The 17,391-nt window shown below is 40.7% G+C and overlaps 3 protein-coding genes across 3 annotated transcripts; 1 reads left to right on the plus strand and 2 right to left on the minus strand.

Annotated features, from left to right (window-relative positions):
• Window positions 1-381: 381 nt before the first annotated feature.
• On the minus strand, window positions 382-927 carry LOC121864002 (sperm motility kinase 2B-like). The gene has a single exon (XM_042362878.1). It carries the CDS (start codon window positions 925-927, stop codon window positions 382-384), a length of 546 nt encoding a protein of 181 aa, XP_042218812.1.
• Window positions 928-4,747: 3,820 nt separating this feature from the next.
• Window positions 4,748-12,841, plus strand: LOC121864004 (myb-like protein A). Its single transcript, XM_042362879.1, has 3 exons — window positions 4,748-4,942; window positions 5,719-5,961; window positions 12,617-12,841. The coding sequence occupies exons 1-3, from the start codon at window positions 4,748-4,750 to the stop codon at window positions 12,839-12,841; spliced, it is 663 nt and encodes a 220-aa protein (XP_042218813.1).
• An 878-nt stretch (window positions 12,842-13,719) lies between these two features.
• LOC121864005 (sperm motility kinase 1-like) lies at window positions 13,720-16,962 on the minus strand (the record flags this gene model as incomplete). Its single annotated transcript, XM_042362880.1, has 2 exons — window positions 13,720-13,746; window positions 16,234-16,962. Coding segments are annotated over 2 exons (756 nt in total), but the record flags the coding sequence as incomplete, so codon positions are not given.
• Window positions 16,963-17,391: the final 429 nt, after the last annotated feature.

The raw sequence follows: 17,391 nt of genomic DNA on the forward strand, positions 1-17,391 counted from the left end.
AGATGTCACCTTAGGGGCGACACAGCTCCTCCCTTGCGAGGGGATGTAAGGAGGACTCTGCATGACAGCAGATGTCACCTTAGGGGCAACACAGCTTTTCCCTTGCGAGGGGATGTAAGGAGGACTTTGCATGACAGCAGATGTCACCTTAGGGGCGACACAGCTCTTCCCTTGGGAGGAGATGTAAGGAGGACTCTGCATGACATCAGATGTCACCTTAGGGGCGACACAGCTTTTCCCTTGCGAGGGGATGTAAGGAGGACTCTGCATGACAGCAGATGTCACCTTAGGGGCGACACAGCTTTTCCCTTGCGAGGGGATGTAAGGAGGACTCTGCATGACAGCAGATGTCACCTTAGAGGCGACACAGCTTTTCCCTTGCTAGGGGATGTAAGGAGGACTCTGTATGACAGAGTGACAGATAAGCTGCTGGAGGGAAGACTCTAAACGTCTAATAACTTCACAGAGATCAGGCAGATCTACTGGGTTCTGCTGTAGCATATCTAAGAATAATTGTCTGGTGCCGGGCGGCCACGCCTTTAGGTGTCGGTCACTCAATAATGTCTCAGTAACAAAATTAAGGGTGAACCCCAAAGAGAAAACATCAGCCTTGGGGTGACATGGGTGACCAGCAAGGATCTCTGGGGCATAAAAGGGAAAATCACTTGGTGATCCAGAGATATTTGTCAACTCTCCCACGGCTGTAGAAAGCCCAAAATCGATGATGTGGGCCGTGAAGCTACCATCGGCTGTGTTCTCTTCTATTAACACATTATCTTCCTTAAAATCGTTATGGACAACGCCCTGACCGTGAATTTCGTCAAGGCTTCGCGCCACGGCGATGTAGATTTGAATAATGTTGGCCGCGGTAAGCAACTTAGGGTGATTGAGTATATCAATGAACGTCCTTCCCTTGCAAAACGACATAACAAGTATGGGCTCATCCGTGGCCCACGTTATGATGAGGGGAGCACCGCCGGCACCGTTTACTTTTTGGGTTATCTCCCTTTCTATGTTGAAATACTTCAGATATTCCGTTTTCAAGCCTTTTTTTATGCACACGAGTTCCCCATTGAATTCGGCCAGGAGGCTGAACGCAAATGCCCCGCTACCCAATTTTTTCTGGATTTTTACAACGCTTAAGAGTTATTTGCTTGTATAACTTTCCATCTTGTTTTAACCAAACGTAAAATTTTATGAAGTACAATTTCAATAACTTTATCGTATAATATACATTATATATTTATATAGTAAGAGGTTATGTGAACATTTAGTACTAGTGTAATGAACATGTAATACAAGTGTAGTGAACATATAGTACTTGTGTAATGAACATGTAATACTAGTGTAGTGAACATATAGTACTTGTGTAATGAACATGTAATACTAGTGTAGTGAACATATAGTACTTGTGTAATGAACATGTAATACTAGTGTATTGAACATATACTACTTGTATAATGAGCATATAGTGCTAGTGTTGTAGTGAACATATAGTACTTGTGCAATGAACATGTAGTACTAGTGTTATAGTGAACATATAGTACTTGTGTAATGAACATGTAATACTAGTGTAGTGAACAAATAGTACTTGTGCAATGAACATGTAGTACTAGTGTTGTAGTGAACATAGAGTACTTGTGTAATGAACATGTAGTACTAGTGTTATAGTGAACATATAGTACCTGTGTAATGAACATGTAATACTAGTGTAGTGAACATATAGTACTAGTCTAATGAACATATAGTGCTAGTTTTATAGTGAAGATATAGTACTTGTGTAATGAACATGTAGACCAGTGTTATAGTGAAGATATAGTACTTGTGTAATGAACATGTAATACTGGTGTAGTGAACATATAATACTAGTGTAATGAATATACAGTCCTAGTGTTGTAGTGAACATATAGTACTAATGTAATGCACATGTAAAACTAGTGTAGTGAACATATAGTACTAGTGTAATGAACATGTAGTACTAGTGTTGTAGTGAACATGTAGTACTAGTGTTGTAGTGAACATGTAGTACTAGTGTAATGAGCATGTAATACTAGTGTTGTAGTGAACATGTATTGCTAGTGTTGTAGTGAACATGTAGTACTAGTGTAATGAACATGTAGTACTAGTATTGTAGTGAACATATCGTGCTAGTGTTCTATTGAACATGTAGTACTAGCGTAATGAGCATGTAATACAAGTGTAGTTGTGAACATGTAGGACTAGTGGTGAAGTGAACATGTAGTACTAGTGTTGTAGTGAACATGTAGTACTAGTGTAATGAACATGTAATACTCGTGTAGTGAACACGTAGTACTAGTGTTATAGTGAGCATGTAGTACTAGTTCTGTAGTGTACATGTAATACCAGTGTTGTAGTCAACATATAGTACTAATGTTGTAGTGAACATGTAGTATTATTGTTTTAGTGAACATATAGAACTAGTGTTGTAGTGAACATGTAGTACTAGTGTTGTAGTGAACATATAGTACTAGTGTTGTAGTGAACATGTAGTACTAGTGTTGTAGTGAACATGTAGTACTAGTGATGTAATGAACATGTAATACCTGTGTTGTAGTGAAGATGTAGTACTAGTGTTGTAGTGAACATGTAGTACTAGTGTAATGAACATGTAAATACTAGTGTTGTATTGAACATGTAGTCCTAGTGTTGTAGTGAACATGTAGTACTAGTTCTGTAGTGTACATGTAATACCAGTGTTGTAGTCAACATATAGTACTAATGTTGTAGTGAACATGTAGTATTATTGTTTTAGTGAACATATAGAACTAGTGTTGTAGTGAACATGTAGTACTAGTGTTGTAGTGAACATATAGTACTAGTGTTGTAGTGAACATGTAGTACTAGTGTTGTAGTGAACATGTAGTACTAGTGATGTAATGAACATGTAATACCTGTGTTGTAGTGAAGATGTAGTACTCGTGTTGTAGTGAACATGTAATACCAATGTTGTAATGAACATGTAGTACTAGTGTTTTAGTGAGCATGTAGTACAAGTGTTGTATTGAACATGTAATACTAGTGTTGTAGTGAACATGTAGTACTAGTGTTGTAGTGAACATGTAGTACTAGTGTAATGAGCATGTAATACTAGTGTTGTAGTGAACATGTATTGCTAGTGTTGTAGTGAACATGTAGTACTAGTGTAATGAACATGTAGTACTAGTATTGTAGTGAACATATCATGCTAGTGTTCTATTGAACATGTAGTACTAGCGTAATGAGCCTGTAATACAAGTGTAGTTGTGAACATGTAGTACTAGTGGTGTAGTGAACATGTAGTACTAGTGTTGTAGTGAACATGTAGTACTAGTGTAATGAACATGTAATACTCGTGTAGTGAACATGTAGTACTAGTGTTTTAGTGAGCATGTAGTACTAGTGTTGTATTGAACATGTAAATACTAGAGTTGTATTGAACATGTAGTCCTAGTGTTGTAGTGAACATGTAGTACTAGTTCTGTAGTGTGCATGTAATACCAGTATTGTAGTCAACATGTAGTACTAATGTTGTAGTGAACATGTAGTATTATTGTTTTAGTGAACATATAGAACTAGTGTTGTAGTGAACATGTAGTACTAGTGTTGTAGTGAACATGTAGTACTAGTGTTGTAGTGAACATGTAGTACTAGTGTTGTAGTGAACATGTAGTACTAGTGATGTAATAAACATGTAATACCTGTGTTGTAGTGAAGATGTAGTACTCGTGTTGTAGTGAACATGTAATACCAATGTTGTAATGAACATGTAGTACTAGTGTTTTAGTGAGCATGTAGTACAAGTGTTGTATTGAACATGTAATACTAGTGTTGTAGTGAACATGTAATACCAGTGTTGTAGTGAACATGTAGAACTAGTGTTGTAGTGAACATGTAATACCAGTGCTGTAGTGAACACGTAGTACTAGTGTTGTAGTGAGCATGTAGTACTAGTGTTGTAGTGAATACGTAGTACCAGTGTTGTAGTGAACATGTAGGACTAGTGTTGTAGTGAATACGTAGTGCCAGTGTTGTAGTTAACAGGTAGTACTAGTGTTGTATTGAGCATGTAGTACTAGTGTTCTACTGAACATGTAGTACTAGTGTTGTAGTGAGCATGCAGTACTAGTGTTCTAGTGAACATGTGGTACTAGTGTTGTAGTGAACATGTAGTGCTAGTGTTGTAGTGAACATGTAGTACTAGTGTTGTAGTGAACATGTAATACCAGTGTTGTAGTGAACATGTAGTACTAATGTTGTGGTGAACATATAATACCAGTGTTGTAGTGAACATGTAGTACTAGTGTTGTAGTGAACATGTAGTACTAGTGTTGTAGTAAGCATGTAGGACCGGTGTTGCAGTGAACATGAAGTACTAGTGTTGTAGTGAACATGTAGTACTAGTGTTGTGGTGAACATATAATACCAGTGTTGTAGTGAACATTTAGTACTAGTGTTGTAGTGAACATGTAGTACTAGTGTTGTAGTAAGCACGTAGGACCGGTGTTGCAGTGAACATGAAGTACTAGTGTTGTAGTGAACATGTAGTACTAGTGCTGTATTGAACATGTAGTACTAGTGTTGCAGTGAACATGTAGTACTAGTGTTGTAGTGAACATGTATTACTAGTGTTGTAGTGAACATGGAATACCAGTGTTGTAGTTAACATGTAGTACTAGTGTTGTAGTGAACATGGTCATAAAAGTTAACATTTCTTGTATAACATATCGTTAAGGTTCAGTTAAAGATAATGTTGTGTTCCCTGCAGGACCCAGAGAACATGTGGGCCTACGAGGTAGACGCCAGGTCGACAGGGGACAAAAAGTCTGCCCGGGAGGAGCGTCGAGGAGACGTAGTGGTGGGCCAGTACAGCGCCATGGACCCTGATGGTTCTCTCTGCGTCGTCGACTACTCTGTAGCTCCCGACACTGACTTCCAGGCCACTGTTACCAAGCAATCCACCCATGAAAACTTCCAGAGCCAAAGCCAATAGCACCAGCAAAGGCGCAACCAGTTCCAGAATCAACAGACCCGCCGCGACCAGTTCCAGAACCAACAGAACAGCCGCAACCAGTTTCAGAACCAACAGACCCGCCGCAACCAGTTGCTGAACCAACAGAGCCGCCCCGACCAGTTCCAGAAACAACAGAACCGCCCCGACCAGTTCCAGAACCAACAGAGCCACCAGGCCAGTTCCAGAACCAACTGTCTACCCGCGACCCATTCCAGAACCAACTGTCTACTCGCGACCAGTTCCAGAACCAACAAAGCCGCCCCGACCAGTTCCAGAGCCAACAGAGCCGCCCCGACCAGTTCCAGAACCAACTGTCTACTAGCGACCAGTTCCAGAACCAACAAAGCCGCCGCGACCAGTTCCAGAACCAACAAAGCCGCCCCGACCAGTTCCAGAGCCAACAGAACCGCCCCGACCAGTTCCAGAACCAACTGTCTACCCGCGACCAGTTCCAAAACCAACAAAGCCGCGGCGACCAGTTCCAGAACCAACAGAACCTCCCCCACCAGTTCCAAAACCAACTGTCTACCCGCAACCAGTTCCAGAATCAAGTGAACCGAGATCAATCTTCTCTGAATATTAGACAGTAGTCACAGAGAGACAACCAGTATCAACAGAAACGCAACCAGTATCAACAAGACCACAACCAGTATCAACACAACCGTAACCAGTACCAGCTGAATCATTACCAACAGAACCGCAACTAGTACCAGGAGAACCGCAACCAGTACCAGTCCAACTATCGCACGAGTACCAACCAATACAACCACAACAACCAGTCCAACAACCTCCACAACAACAGGTACATCTCACAAAGTTACGGCTCCACCAACAACAACCACAACTACAACCAAAACTCACACCTCAACTCCAACCTTTTCAACCTGGAATACAACCAACAACCCTCCCGGTTATCCACCAACAACCACAACCAGTACGGAAGGAGCCAAGTTAGTGTGGTTCCTGCTGGAAATCACAAGTATCGACTACAACAAATGAACCACTGGCAACACTAAATGGTTGTGAGAATGTCTTTACTCTGTATAAACTGTCAATATAATACTATGGTACTGTATTTTTATGTATTTCTCGCTAAACAAAGCAGAATGTATTAATGTTTTTTATCTGATTGACGCTATTGTATGTTTCTGTTGTGTTAATGAATGATGTTAAAGTGTTGGTGAGAGTAAACACTAATATGCAGAATAGGTCAAGTGTTGGTGAAAGTAAACACTAATATACAGAGTACGTCAAGTGTTGCTGAGAGTAAACACTAATATACAGTATACGTCAAGTGTTGGTGAAAATAAACACTAATATACAGTATACGTCAAATGTTGGTGACAGTAAACACTAATATACAGTATACGTCAAATGTTGGTGACAGTAAACACTAATATACAGTATACGTCAAGTGTTGGTGAGAGTAAACACTAATATACAGTATACGTCAAGTGTTGGTGAGAGTAAACACTAATATACAGTATAGGTCAAGGCATGGTGATATTGGGGACTAGATGGGGTGTATACTTGACTGTTTTTGTAATAGATATGATACCGGTACACATACAGGTTCACATACCGGTACACATACAGGTACACATACAGGTACACATACCGGTACACATATAGGTACACATACAGGTACACATACAGGTACACATACCGGTACACATACAGGTGCACATACATGTACACATATAGGTACACATACCGGTACACATAGAGAGACTTAGGTAACGTAGTACCGAGGTAGATTTATGTGTGTGTGTGTGTGTGTGTGTGTGTATGTGTGTGTGATATTAGCTGGTCTTTGCTATCACAACAGTTACGGCTGGAGATGACGGAATTGAAAACATATCTTATCCCGATTCATGATAGCATGTAGATGTGTGTGTGTGTGTGTGTGTGTGTGTGTATCTTTCAACTGTACCTGTATCTATCTCTTAACTGTATCTGTCTCTCAACTATACCTGTATCTGTCTCTTAACTCTATCTGTATCTGTCTCTTAACTGTACCTGCATCTGTCTCTTAACTGTACGTGTATCTGTCTCTTAACTGTACCTGTATCTGTCTCTTAACTCTACCTGTATCTGTCTCTCAATTCTACCTGTATCTGTCTCTAAACTGAACCTGTATCTGTCTCTTAACTCTACCTGTATCTGTCTCTCAACGGTACCTGTATCTGTCTATTAACTCTACCTGCATCAGTCTCTTAACTGTACCTGTATCTGTCTCTTAACTGTACCTGTATCTGTCTCTTAACTGTACCTGTATCTGTCTCTTAACTGTACCTGTATCTGTCTCTTAACTGTACCTGTATCTGTCTCTTAGCTGTACCTGCATCTGTCTCTTAACTGTACCTGTATCTGTCTCTTAACTGTACCTGTATCTGTCTCTTAACTGTACCTGTATCTGTCTCTTAACTGTACCTGTATCACTACCCTTATGTATTACTTGTACCAATACCTATAGTTACTATATATGCTGATCTACCTATATAACCTAATTCATTTGTCCATCTATTTATATATCTATCTACTTTATTAGGCTTTATATAAGGATTAACACAAACAAACAAAAAACGACATTTTATCACATTATTTAAAAAAAAACATACAAAATCTTCTTTTTTTTCAATAATATTCATCGGGGGAGAAGATGAGATCAGACCCCTTGAGATAAGCCGTCCCTAACCGTAGTCCTGACACTACGATGAATTTTATTACATTAGACAAAATGCTGGTCGATTGTGCCGTCCCTTCCGATCCCTCGCAAGGAGGACTCTGCGTGACAGCAGATTTCACCTTTGGGGCGACACAGCTCCTCCCTTGCGAGGGGATGTAAGGAGGACTCTGCATGACAGCAGATGTCACCTTAGGGGCGACACAGCTCTTCCCTTGGGAGGGGATGTAAGGAGGACTCTGCATGAAAGCAGATGTCACCTTAGGGGCGATACAGCTTTTCCCTTGCGAGGGGATGTAAGGAGGACTCTGCATGACAGCAGATGTCACCTTAGGGGCGACACAGCTCTTCCCTTGGGAGGGGATGTAAGGAGGACTCTGCATGACAGCAGATGTCACCTTAGGGGCGACACAGCTTTTCCCTTGCGAGGAGATGTAAGGAGGACTCTGCATGACAGAAGATGTCACCTTAGGGGCGACACAGCTCTTCCCTTGCGAGGGGATGTAAGGAGGACTCTGCATGACAGCAGATGTCACCTTAGGGGCGACACAGCTCTTCCCTTGGGAGGGGATGTAAGGAGGACTCTGCATGACAGCAGATGTCACCTTAGGGGCGACACAGCTTTTCCCTTGCGAGGGGATGTAAGGAGGACTCTGCATGACAGCAGATGTCACCTTAGGGGCGACACAGCTTTTCCCTTGCGAGGGGATGTAAGGAGGACTCTGCATGACAGTCTTCCTTTCAGGGACAGCTGGGAAAGAAAGCTGCTGGAGGGAAGACTCTAAACGTCTAATAACTTCACAGAGATCAGGCCGATCTACTGGGTTCTGCTGTAGCATATCTAAGAATAATTGTCTGGTGCCGGGCGGCCACGCCTTTAGGTGTCGGTCACTCAATAATGTCTCAGTAACAAAATTAAGGGTGAACCCCAAAGAGAAAACATCAGCCTTGGGGTGACATGGGTGACCAGCAAGGATCTCTGGGGCATAAAAGGGAAAATCACTTGGTGATCCAGAGATATTTGTCAACTCTCCCACGGCTGTAGAAAGCCCAAAATCGATGATGTGGGCCGTGAAGATACCATCGGCTGTGTTCTCTTCTATTAACACATTATCTTCCTTAAAATCGTTATGGACAACGCCCTGACCGTGAATTTCGTCAAGGCTTCGCGCCACGGCGATGTAGATTTGAATAATGTTGGCCGCGGTAAGCAACTTAGGGTGATTGAGTATATCAATGAACGTCCTTCCCTTGCAAAACGACAGAGGATGGGGCAAACGAGTTCTCATTGAACTCCCACGGGAGGCCGAACCAAATGCCACCAATCTTGGATGGATAAACGCTTAAGAGTTATTTGCTTGTATAACTTTCCATCTTGTTTTAACCAAACGTAAAATTTTATGAAGTACAATTTCAATAACTTTATCGTATAATATACATTATATATTTATATAGTAAGAGGTTATGTGAACATTTAGTACTAGTGTAATGAACATGTAATACAAGTGTAGTGAACATATAGTACTTGTGTAATGAACATGTAATACTAGTGTAGTGAACATATAGTACTTGTGTAATGAACATGTAATACTAGTGTAGTGAACATATAGTACTTGTGTAATGAACATGTAATACTAGTGTATTGAACATATACTACTTGTATAATGAGCATATAGTGCTAGTGTTGTAGTGAACATATAGTACTTGTGCAATGAACATGTAGTACTAGTGTTATAGTGAACATATAGTACTTGTGTAATGAACATGTAATACTAGTGTAGTGAACAAATAGTACTTGTGCAATGAACATGTAGTACTAGTGTTGTAGTGAAATTAGAGTACTTGTGTAATGAACATGTAGTACTAGTGTTATAGTGAACATATAGTACCTGTGTAATGAACATGTAATACTAGTGTAGTGAACATATAGTACTAGTCTAATGAACATATAGTGCTAGTTTTATAGTGAAGATATAGTACTTGTGTAATGAACATGTAGACCAGTGTTATAGTGAAGATATAGTACTTGTGTAATGAACATGTAATACTGGTGTAGTGAACATATAATACTAGTGTAATGAATATACAGTCCTAGTGTTGTAGTGAACATATAGTACTAATGTAATGCACATGTAAAACTAGTGTAGTGAACATATAGTACTAGTGTAATGAACATGTAGTACTAGTGTTGTAGTGAACATGTAGTACTAGTGTTGTAGTGAACATGTAGTACTAGTGTAATGAGCATGTAATACTAGTGTTGTAGTGAACATGTATTGCTAGTGTTGTAGTGAACATGTAGTACTAGTGTAATGAACATGTAGTACTAGTATTGTAGTGAACATATCGTGCTAGTGTTCTATTGAACATGTAGTACTAGCGTAATGAGCATGTAATACAAGTGTAGTTGTGAACATGTAGGACTAGTGGTGAAGTGAAAATGTAGTACTAGTGTTGTAGTGAACATGTAGTACTAGTGTAATGAACATGTAATACTCGTGTAGTGAACACGTAGTACTAGTGTTATAGTGAGCATGTAGTACTAGTTCTGTAGTGTACATGTAATACCAGTGTTGTAGTCAACATATAGTACTAATGTTGTAGTGAACATGTAGTATTATTGTTTTAGTGAACATATAGAACTAGTGTTGTAGTGAACATGTAGTACTAGTGTTGTAGTGAACATATAGTACTAGTGTTGTAGTGAACATGTAGTACTAGTGATGTAATGAACATGTAATACCTGTGTTGTAGTGAAGATGTAGTACTAGTGTTGTAGTGAACATGTAGTACTAGTGTAATGAACATGTAAATACTAGTGTTGTATTGGATATGTAGTCCTAGTGTTGTAGTGAACATGTAGTACTAGTTCTGTAGTGTACATGTAATACCAGTGTTGTAGTCAACATATAGTACTAATGTTGTAGTGAACATGTAGTATTATTGTTTTAGTGAACATATAGAACTAGTGTTGAAGTGAACATGTAGTACTAGTGTTGTAGTGAACATATAGTACTAGTGTTGTAGTGAACATGTAGTACTAGTGTTGTAGTGAACATGTAGTACTAGTGATGTAATGAACATGTAATACCTGTGTTGTAGTGAAGATGTAGTACTCGTGTTGTAGTGAACATGTAATACCAATGTTGTAATGAACATGTAGTACTAGTGTTTTAGTGAGCATGTAGTACAAGTGTTGTATTGAACATGTAATACTAGTGTTGTAGTGAACATGTAGTACTAGTGTTGTAGTGAACATGTAGTACTAGTGTAATGAGCATGTAATACTAGTGTTGTAGTGAATATGTATTGCTAGTGTTGTAGTGAAAATGTAGTACTAGTGTAATGAACATGTAGTACTAGTATTGTAGTGAACATATCATGCTAGTGTTCTATTGAACATGTAGTACTAGCGTAATGAGCCTGTAATACAAGTGTAGTTGTGAACATGTAGTACTAGTGGTGTAGTGAACATGTAGTACTAGTGTTGTAGTGAACATGTAGTACTAGTGTAATGAACATGTAATACTCGTGTAGTGAACATATAGTACTAGTGTTTTAGTGAGCATGTAGTACTAGTGTTGTATTGAACATGTAAATACTAGAGTTGTATTGAACATGTAGTCCTAGTGTTGTAGTGAACATGTAGTACTAGTTCTGTAGTGTGCATGTAATACCAGTATTGTAGTCAACATGTAGTACTAATGTTGTAGTGAACATGTAGTATTATTGTTTTAGTGAACATATAGAACTAGTGTTGTAGTGAACATGTAGTACTAGTGTTGTAGTGAACATGTAGAACTAGTGTTGTAGTGAACATGTAGTACTAGTGTTGTAGTGAACATGTAGTACTAGTGATGTAATAAACATGTAATACCTGTGTTGTAGTGAAGATGTAGTACTCGTGTTGTAGTGAACATGTAATACCAATGTTGTAATGAACATGTAGTACTAGTGTTTTAGTGAGCATGTAGTACAAGTGTTGTATTGAACATGTAATACTAGTGTTGTAGTGAACATGTAATACCAGTGTTGTAGTGAACATGTAGAACTAGTGTTGTAGTGAACATGTAATACCAGTGCTGTAGTGAACACGTAGTACTAGTGTTGTAGTGAGCATGTAGTACTAGTGTTGTAGCGAATACGTAGTACCAGTGTTGTAGTGAACATGTAGGACTAGTGTTGTAGTGAATACGTAGTGCCAGTGTTGTAGTTAACAGGTAGTACTAGTGTTGTATTGAGCATGTAGTACTAGTGTTCTACTGAACATGTAGTACTAGTGTTGTAGTGAGCATGCAGTACTAGTGTTCTAGTGAACATGTGGTACTAGTGTTGTAGTGAACATGTAGTGCTAGTGTTGTAGTGAACATGTAGTACTAGTGTTGTAGTGAACATGTAATACCAGTGTTGTATTGAACATGTAGTACTAATGTTGTGGTGAACATATAATACCAGTGTTGTAGTGAACATGTAGTACTAGTGTTGTAGTGAACATGTAGTACTAGTGTTGTAGTAAGCATGTAGGACCGGTGTTGCAGTGAACATGAAGTACTAGTGTTGTAGTGAACATGTAGTACTAGTGTTGTGGTGAACATATAATACCAGTGTTGTAGTGAACATTTAGTACTAGTGTTGTAGTGAACATGTAGTACTAGTGTTTTAGTAAGCACGTAGGACCGGTGTTGCAGTGAACATGAAGTACTAGTGTTGTAGTGAACATGTAGTACTAGTGCTGTATTGAACATGTAGTACTAGTGTTGTAGTGAACATGTAGTACTAGTGTTGTAGTGAACATGTATTACTAGTGTTGTAGTGAACATGGAATACCAGTGTTGTAGTTAACATGTAGTACTAGTGTTGTAGTGAACATGGTCATAAAAGTTAAGGTTCAGTTAAAGATAATGTTGTGTTCCCTGCAGGACCCAGAGAACATGTGGGCCTACGAGGTAGACGCCAGGTCGACAGGGGACAAAAAGTCTGCCCGGGAGGAGCGTCGAGGAGACGTAGTGGTGGGTCAGTACAGCGCCATGGACCCTGATGGTTCTCTCTGCGTCGTCGACTACTCTGTCGCTCCCGACACTGACTTCCAGGCCACTGTTACCAAGCAATCCACCCATGAAAACTTCCAGAGCCAAAGCCAATAGCACCAGCAAAGGCGCAACCAGTCCCAGAATCAACAGACCCGCCGCGACCAGTTCCAGAACCAACAGAACAGCCGCAACCAGTTTCAGAACCAACAGACCCGCCGCAACCAGTTGCTGAACCAACAGAGCCGCCCCGACCAGTTCCAGAAACAACAGAACCGCCCCGACCAGTTCCAGAACCAACAGAGCCACCAGGCCAGTTCCAGAACCAACTGTCTACCCGCGACCCATTCCAGAACCAACTGTCTACTCGCGACCAGTTCCAGAACCAACAAAGCCGCCCCGACCAGTTCCAGAGCCAACAGAGCCGCCCCGACCAGTTCCAGAACCAACTGTCTACTAGCGACCAGTTCCAGAACCAACAAAGCCGCCGCGACCAGTTCCAGAACCAACAAAGCCGCCCCGACCAGTTCCAGAGCCAACAGAACCGCCCCGACCAGTTCCAGAACCAACTGTCTACCCGCGACCAGTTCCAAAACCAACAAAGCCGCGGCGACCAGTTCCAGAACCAACAGAACCTCCCCCACCAGTTCCAAAACCAACTGTCTACCCGCAACCAGTTCCAGAATCAAGTGAACCGAGATCAATCTTCTCTGAATATTAGACAGTAGTCACAGAGAGACAACCAGTATCAACAGAAACGCAACCAGTATCAACAAGACCACAACCAGTATCAACACAACCGTAACCAGTACCAGCTGAATCATTACCAACAGAACCGCAACTAGTACCAGGAGAACCGCAACCAGTACCAGTCCAACTATCGCACGAGTACCAACCAATACAACCACAACAACCAGTCCAACAACCTCCACAACAACAGGTACATCTCACAAAGTTACGGCTCCACCAACAACAACCACAACTACAACCAAAACTCACACCTCAACTCCAACCTTTTCAACCTGGAATACAACCAACAACCCTCCCGGTTATCCACCAACAACCACAACCAGTACGGAAGGAGCCAAGTTAGTGTGGTTCCTGCTGGAAATCACAAGTATCGACTACAACAAATGAACCACTGGCAACACTAAATGGTTGTGAGAATGTCTTTACTCTGTATATACTGTCAATATAATACTATGGTACTGTATTTTTATGTATTTCTCGCTAAACAAAGCAGAATGTATTAATGTTTTTTATCTGATTGACGCTATTGTATGTTTCTGTTGTGTTAATGAATGATGTTAAAGTGTTGGAGAGAGTAAACACTAATATGCAGAATAGGTCAAGTGTTGGTGAAAGTAAACACTAATATACAGAGTACGTCAAGTGTTGCTGAGAGTAAACACTAATATACAGTATACGTCAAGTGTTGGTGAAAATAAACACTAATATACAGTATACGTCAAATGTTGGTGACAGTAAACACTAATATACAGTATACGTCAAATGTTGGTGACAGTAAACACTAATATACAGTATACGTCAAGTGTTGGTGAGAGTAAACACTAATATACAGTATACGTCAAGTGTTGGTGAGAGTAAACACTAATATACAGTATAGGTCAAGGCATGGTGATATTGGGGACTAGATGGGGTGTATACTTGACTACTTTAGTAATAGATATGATACCGGTACACATACAGGTTCACATACCGGTACACATACAGGTACACATACAGGTACACATACCGGTACACATATAGGTACACATACAGGTACACATACAGGTACACATACCGGTACACATACAGGTGCACATACATGTACACATATAGGTACACATACCGGTACACATAGAGAGACTTAGGTAACGTAGTACCGAGGTAGATTTGTGTGTGTGTGTGTGTGTGTGTGTGTGTATGTGTGTGTGATATTAGCTGGTCTTTGCTATCACAACAGTTACGGCTGGAGATGACGGAATTGAAAACATATCTTATCCCGATTCATGATAGCATGTAGATGTGTGTGTGTGTGTGTGTGTGTGTGTGTATCTTTCAACTGTACCTGTATCTATCTCTTAACTGTATCTGTCTCTCAACTATACCTGTATCTGTCTCTTAACTCTATCTGTATCTGTCTCTTAACTGTACCTGCATCTGTCTCTTAACTGTACGTGTATCTGTCTCTTAACTGTACCTGTATCTGTCTCTTAACTCTACCTGTATCTGTCTCTCAATTCTACCTGTATCTGTCTCTAAACTGAACCTGTATCTGTCTCTTAACTCTACCTGTATCTGTCTCTCAACGGTACCTGTATCTGTCTATTAACTCTACCTGCATCAGTCTCTTAACTGTACCTGTATCTGTCTCTTAACTGTACCTGTATCTGTCTCTTAACTGTACCTGTATCTGTCTCTTAACTGTACCTGTATCTGTCTCTCAACTGTACCTGTATCTGTCTCTTAACTGTACCTGTATCTGTCTCTTCACTGTACCTGTATCTGTCTCTTAACTGTACCTGTATCACTACCCTTATGTATTACTTGTACCAATACCTATAGTTACTATATATGCTGATCTACCTATATAACCTAATTCATTTGTCCATCTATTTATATATCTATCTACTTTATTAGGCTTTATATAAGGATTAACACAAACAAACAAAAAACGACATTTATCACATTATTTAAAAAAAAACATACAAAATCTTCTTTTTTTTTCAATAATATTCATCGGGGGAGAAGATGAGATCAGACCCCTTGAGATAAGCCGTCCCAAACCGTAGTCCTGACACTACGATGAATTTTATTACATTAGACAAAATGCTGGTCGATTGTGCCGTCCCTTCCGATCCCTCGCAAGGAGGACTCTGCGTGACAGCAGATTTCACCTTTGGGGCGACACAGCTCCTCCCTTGCGAGGGGATGTAAGGAGGACTCTGCATGACAGCAGATGTCACCTTAGGGGCGACACAGCTCTTCCCTTGGGAGGGGATGTAAGGAGGACTCTGCATGAAAGCAGATGTCACCTTAGGGGCGATACAGCTTTTCCCTTGCGAGGGGATGTAAGGAGGACTCTGCATGACAGCAGATGTCACCTTAGGGGCGACACAGCTCTTCCCTTGGGAGGGGATGTAAGGAGGACTCTGCATGACAGCAGATGTCACCTTAGGGGCGACACAGCTTTTCCCTTGCGAGGAGATGTAAGGAGGACTCTGCATGACAGAAGATGTCACCTTAGGGGCGACACAGCTCTTCCCTTGCGAGGGGATGTAAGGAGGACTCTGCATGACAGCAGATGTCACCTTAGGGGCGACACAGCTCTTCCCTTAGGAGGGGATGTAAGGAGGACTCTGCATGACAGCAGATGTCACCTTAGGGGCGACACAGCTTTTCCCTTGCGAGGGGATGTAAGGAGGACTCTGCATGACAGCAGATGTCACCTTAGGGGCGACACAGCTTTTCCCTTGCGAGGGGATGTAAGGAGGATTCTGCATGACAGTCTTCCTTTCAGTGACAGTTGGGAAAGAAAGCTGCTGGAGGGAAGACTCTAAACGTCTAATAACTTCACAGAGATCAGGCCGATCTACTGGGTTCTGCTGTAGCATATCTAAGAATAATTGTCTGGTGCCGGGCGGCCACGCCTTTAGGTGTCGGTCACTCAATAATGTCTCAGTAACAAAATTAAGGGTGAACCCCAAAGAGAAAACATCAGCCTTGGGGTGACATGGGTGACCAGCAAGGATCTCTGGGGCATAAAAGGGAAAATCACTTGGTGATCCAGAGATATTTGTCAACTCTCCCACGGATGTAGAAAGCCCAAAATCGATGATGTGGGCCGTGAAGCTACCATCGGCTGTGTTCTCTTCTATTAACACATTATCTTCCTTAAAATCGTTATGGACAACGCCCTGACCGTGAATTTCGTCAAGGCTTCGCGCCACGGCGATGTAGATTTGAATAATGTTGGCCGCGGTAAGCAACTTAGGGTGATTGAGTATATCAATGAACGTCCTTCCCTTGCAAAACGACATAACAAGTATGGGCTCATCCGTGGCCCACGTTATGATGAGGGGAGCACCGCCGGCACCGTTTACTTTTTGGGTTATCTCCCTTTCTATGTTGAAATACTTCAGATATTCCGTTTTCAAGCCTTTTTTTATGCACACGAGTTCCCCATTGAATTCGGCCAGGAGGCTGAACGCAAATGCCCCGCTACCCAATTTTTTCTGGATTTTTACAACGCTTAAGAGTTATTTGCTTGTATAACTTTCCATCTTGTTTTAACCAAACGTAAAATTTTATGAAGTACAATTTCAATAACTTTATCGTATAATATACATTATATATTTATATAGTAAGAGGTTATGTGAACATTTAGTACTAGTGTAATGAACATGTAATACAAGTGTAGTGAACATATAGTACTTGTGTAATGAACATGTAATACTAGTGTAGTGAACATATAGTACTTGTGTAATGAACATGTAATACTAGTGTAGTGAACATATAGTACTTGTGTAATGAACATGTAATACTAGTGTATTGAACATATACTACTTGTATAATGAGCATATAGTGCTAGTGTTGTAGTGAACATATAGTACTTGTGCAATGAACATGTAGTACTAGTGTTATAGTGAACATATAGTACTTGT

Source organism: Homarus americanus, unplaced genomic scaffold (assembly GCF_018991925.1).
Source record: "Homarus americanus isolate GMGI-L3 unplaced genomic scaffold, GMGI_Hamer_2.0 scaffold8306, whole genome shotgun sequence".
Taxonomy (NCBI): Eukaryota; Metazoa; Arthropoda; class Malacostraca; order Decapoda; family Nephropidae; genus Homarus; species Homarus americanus.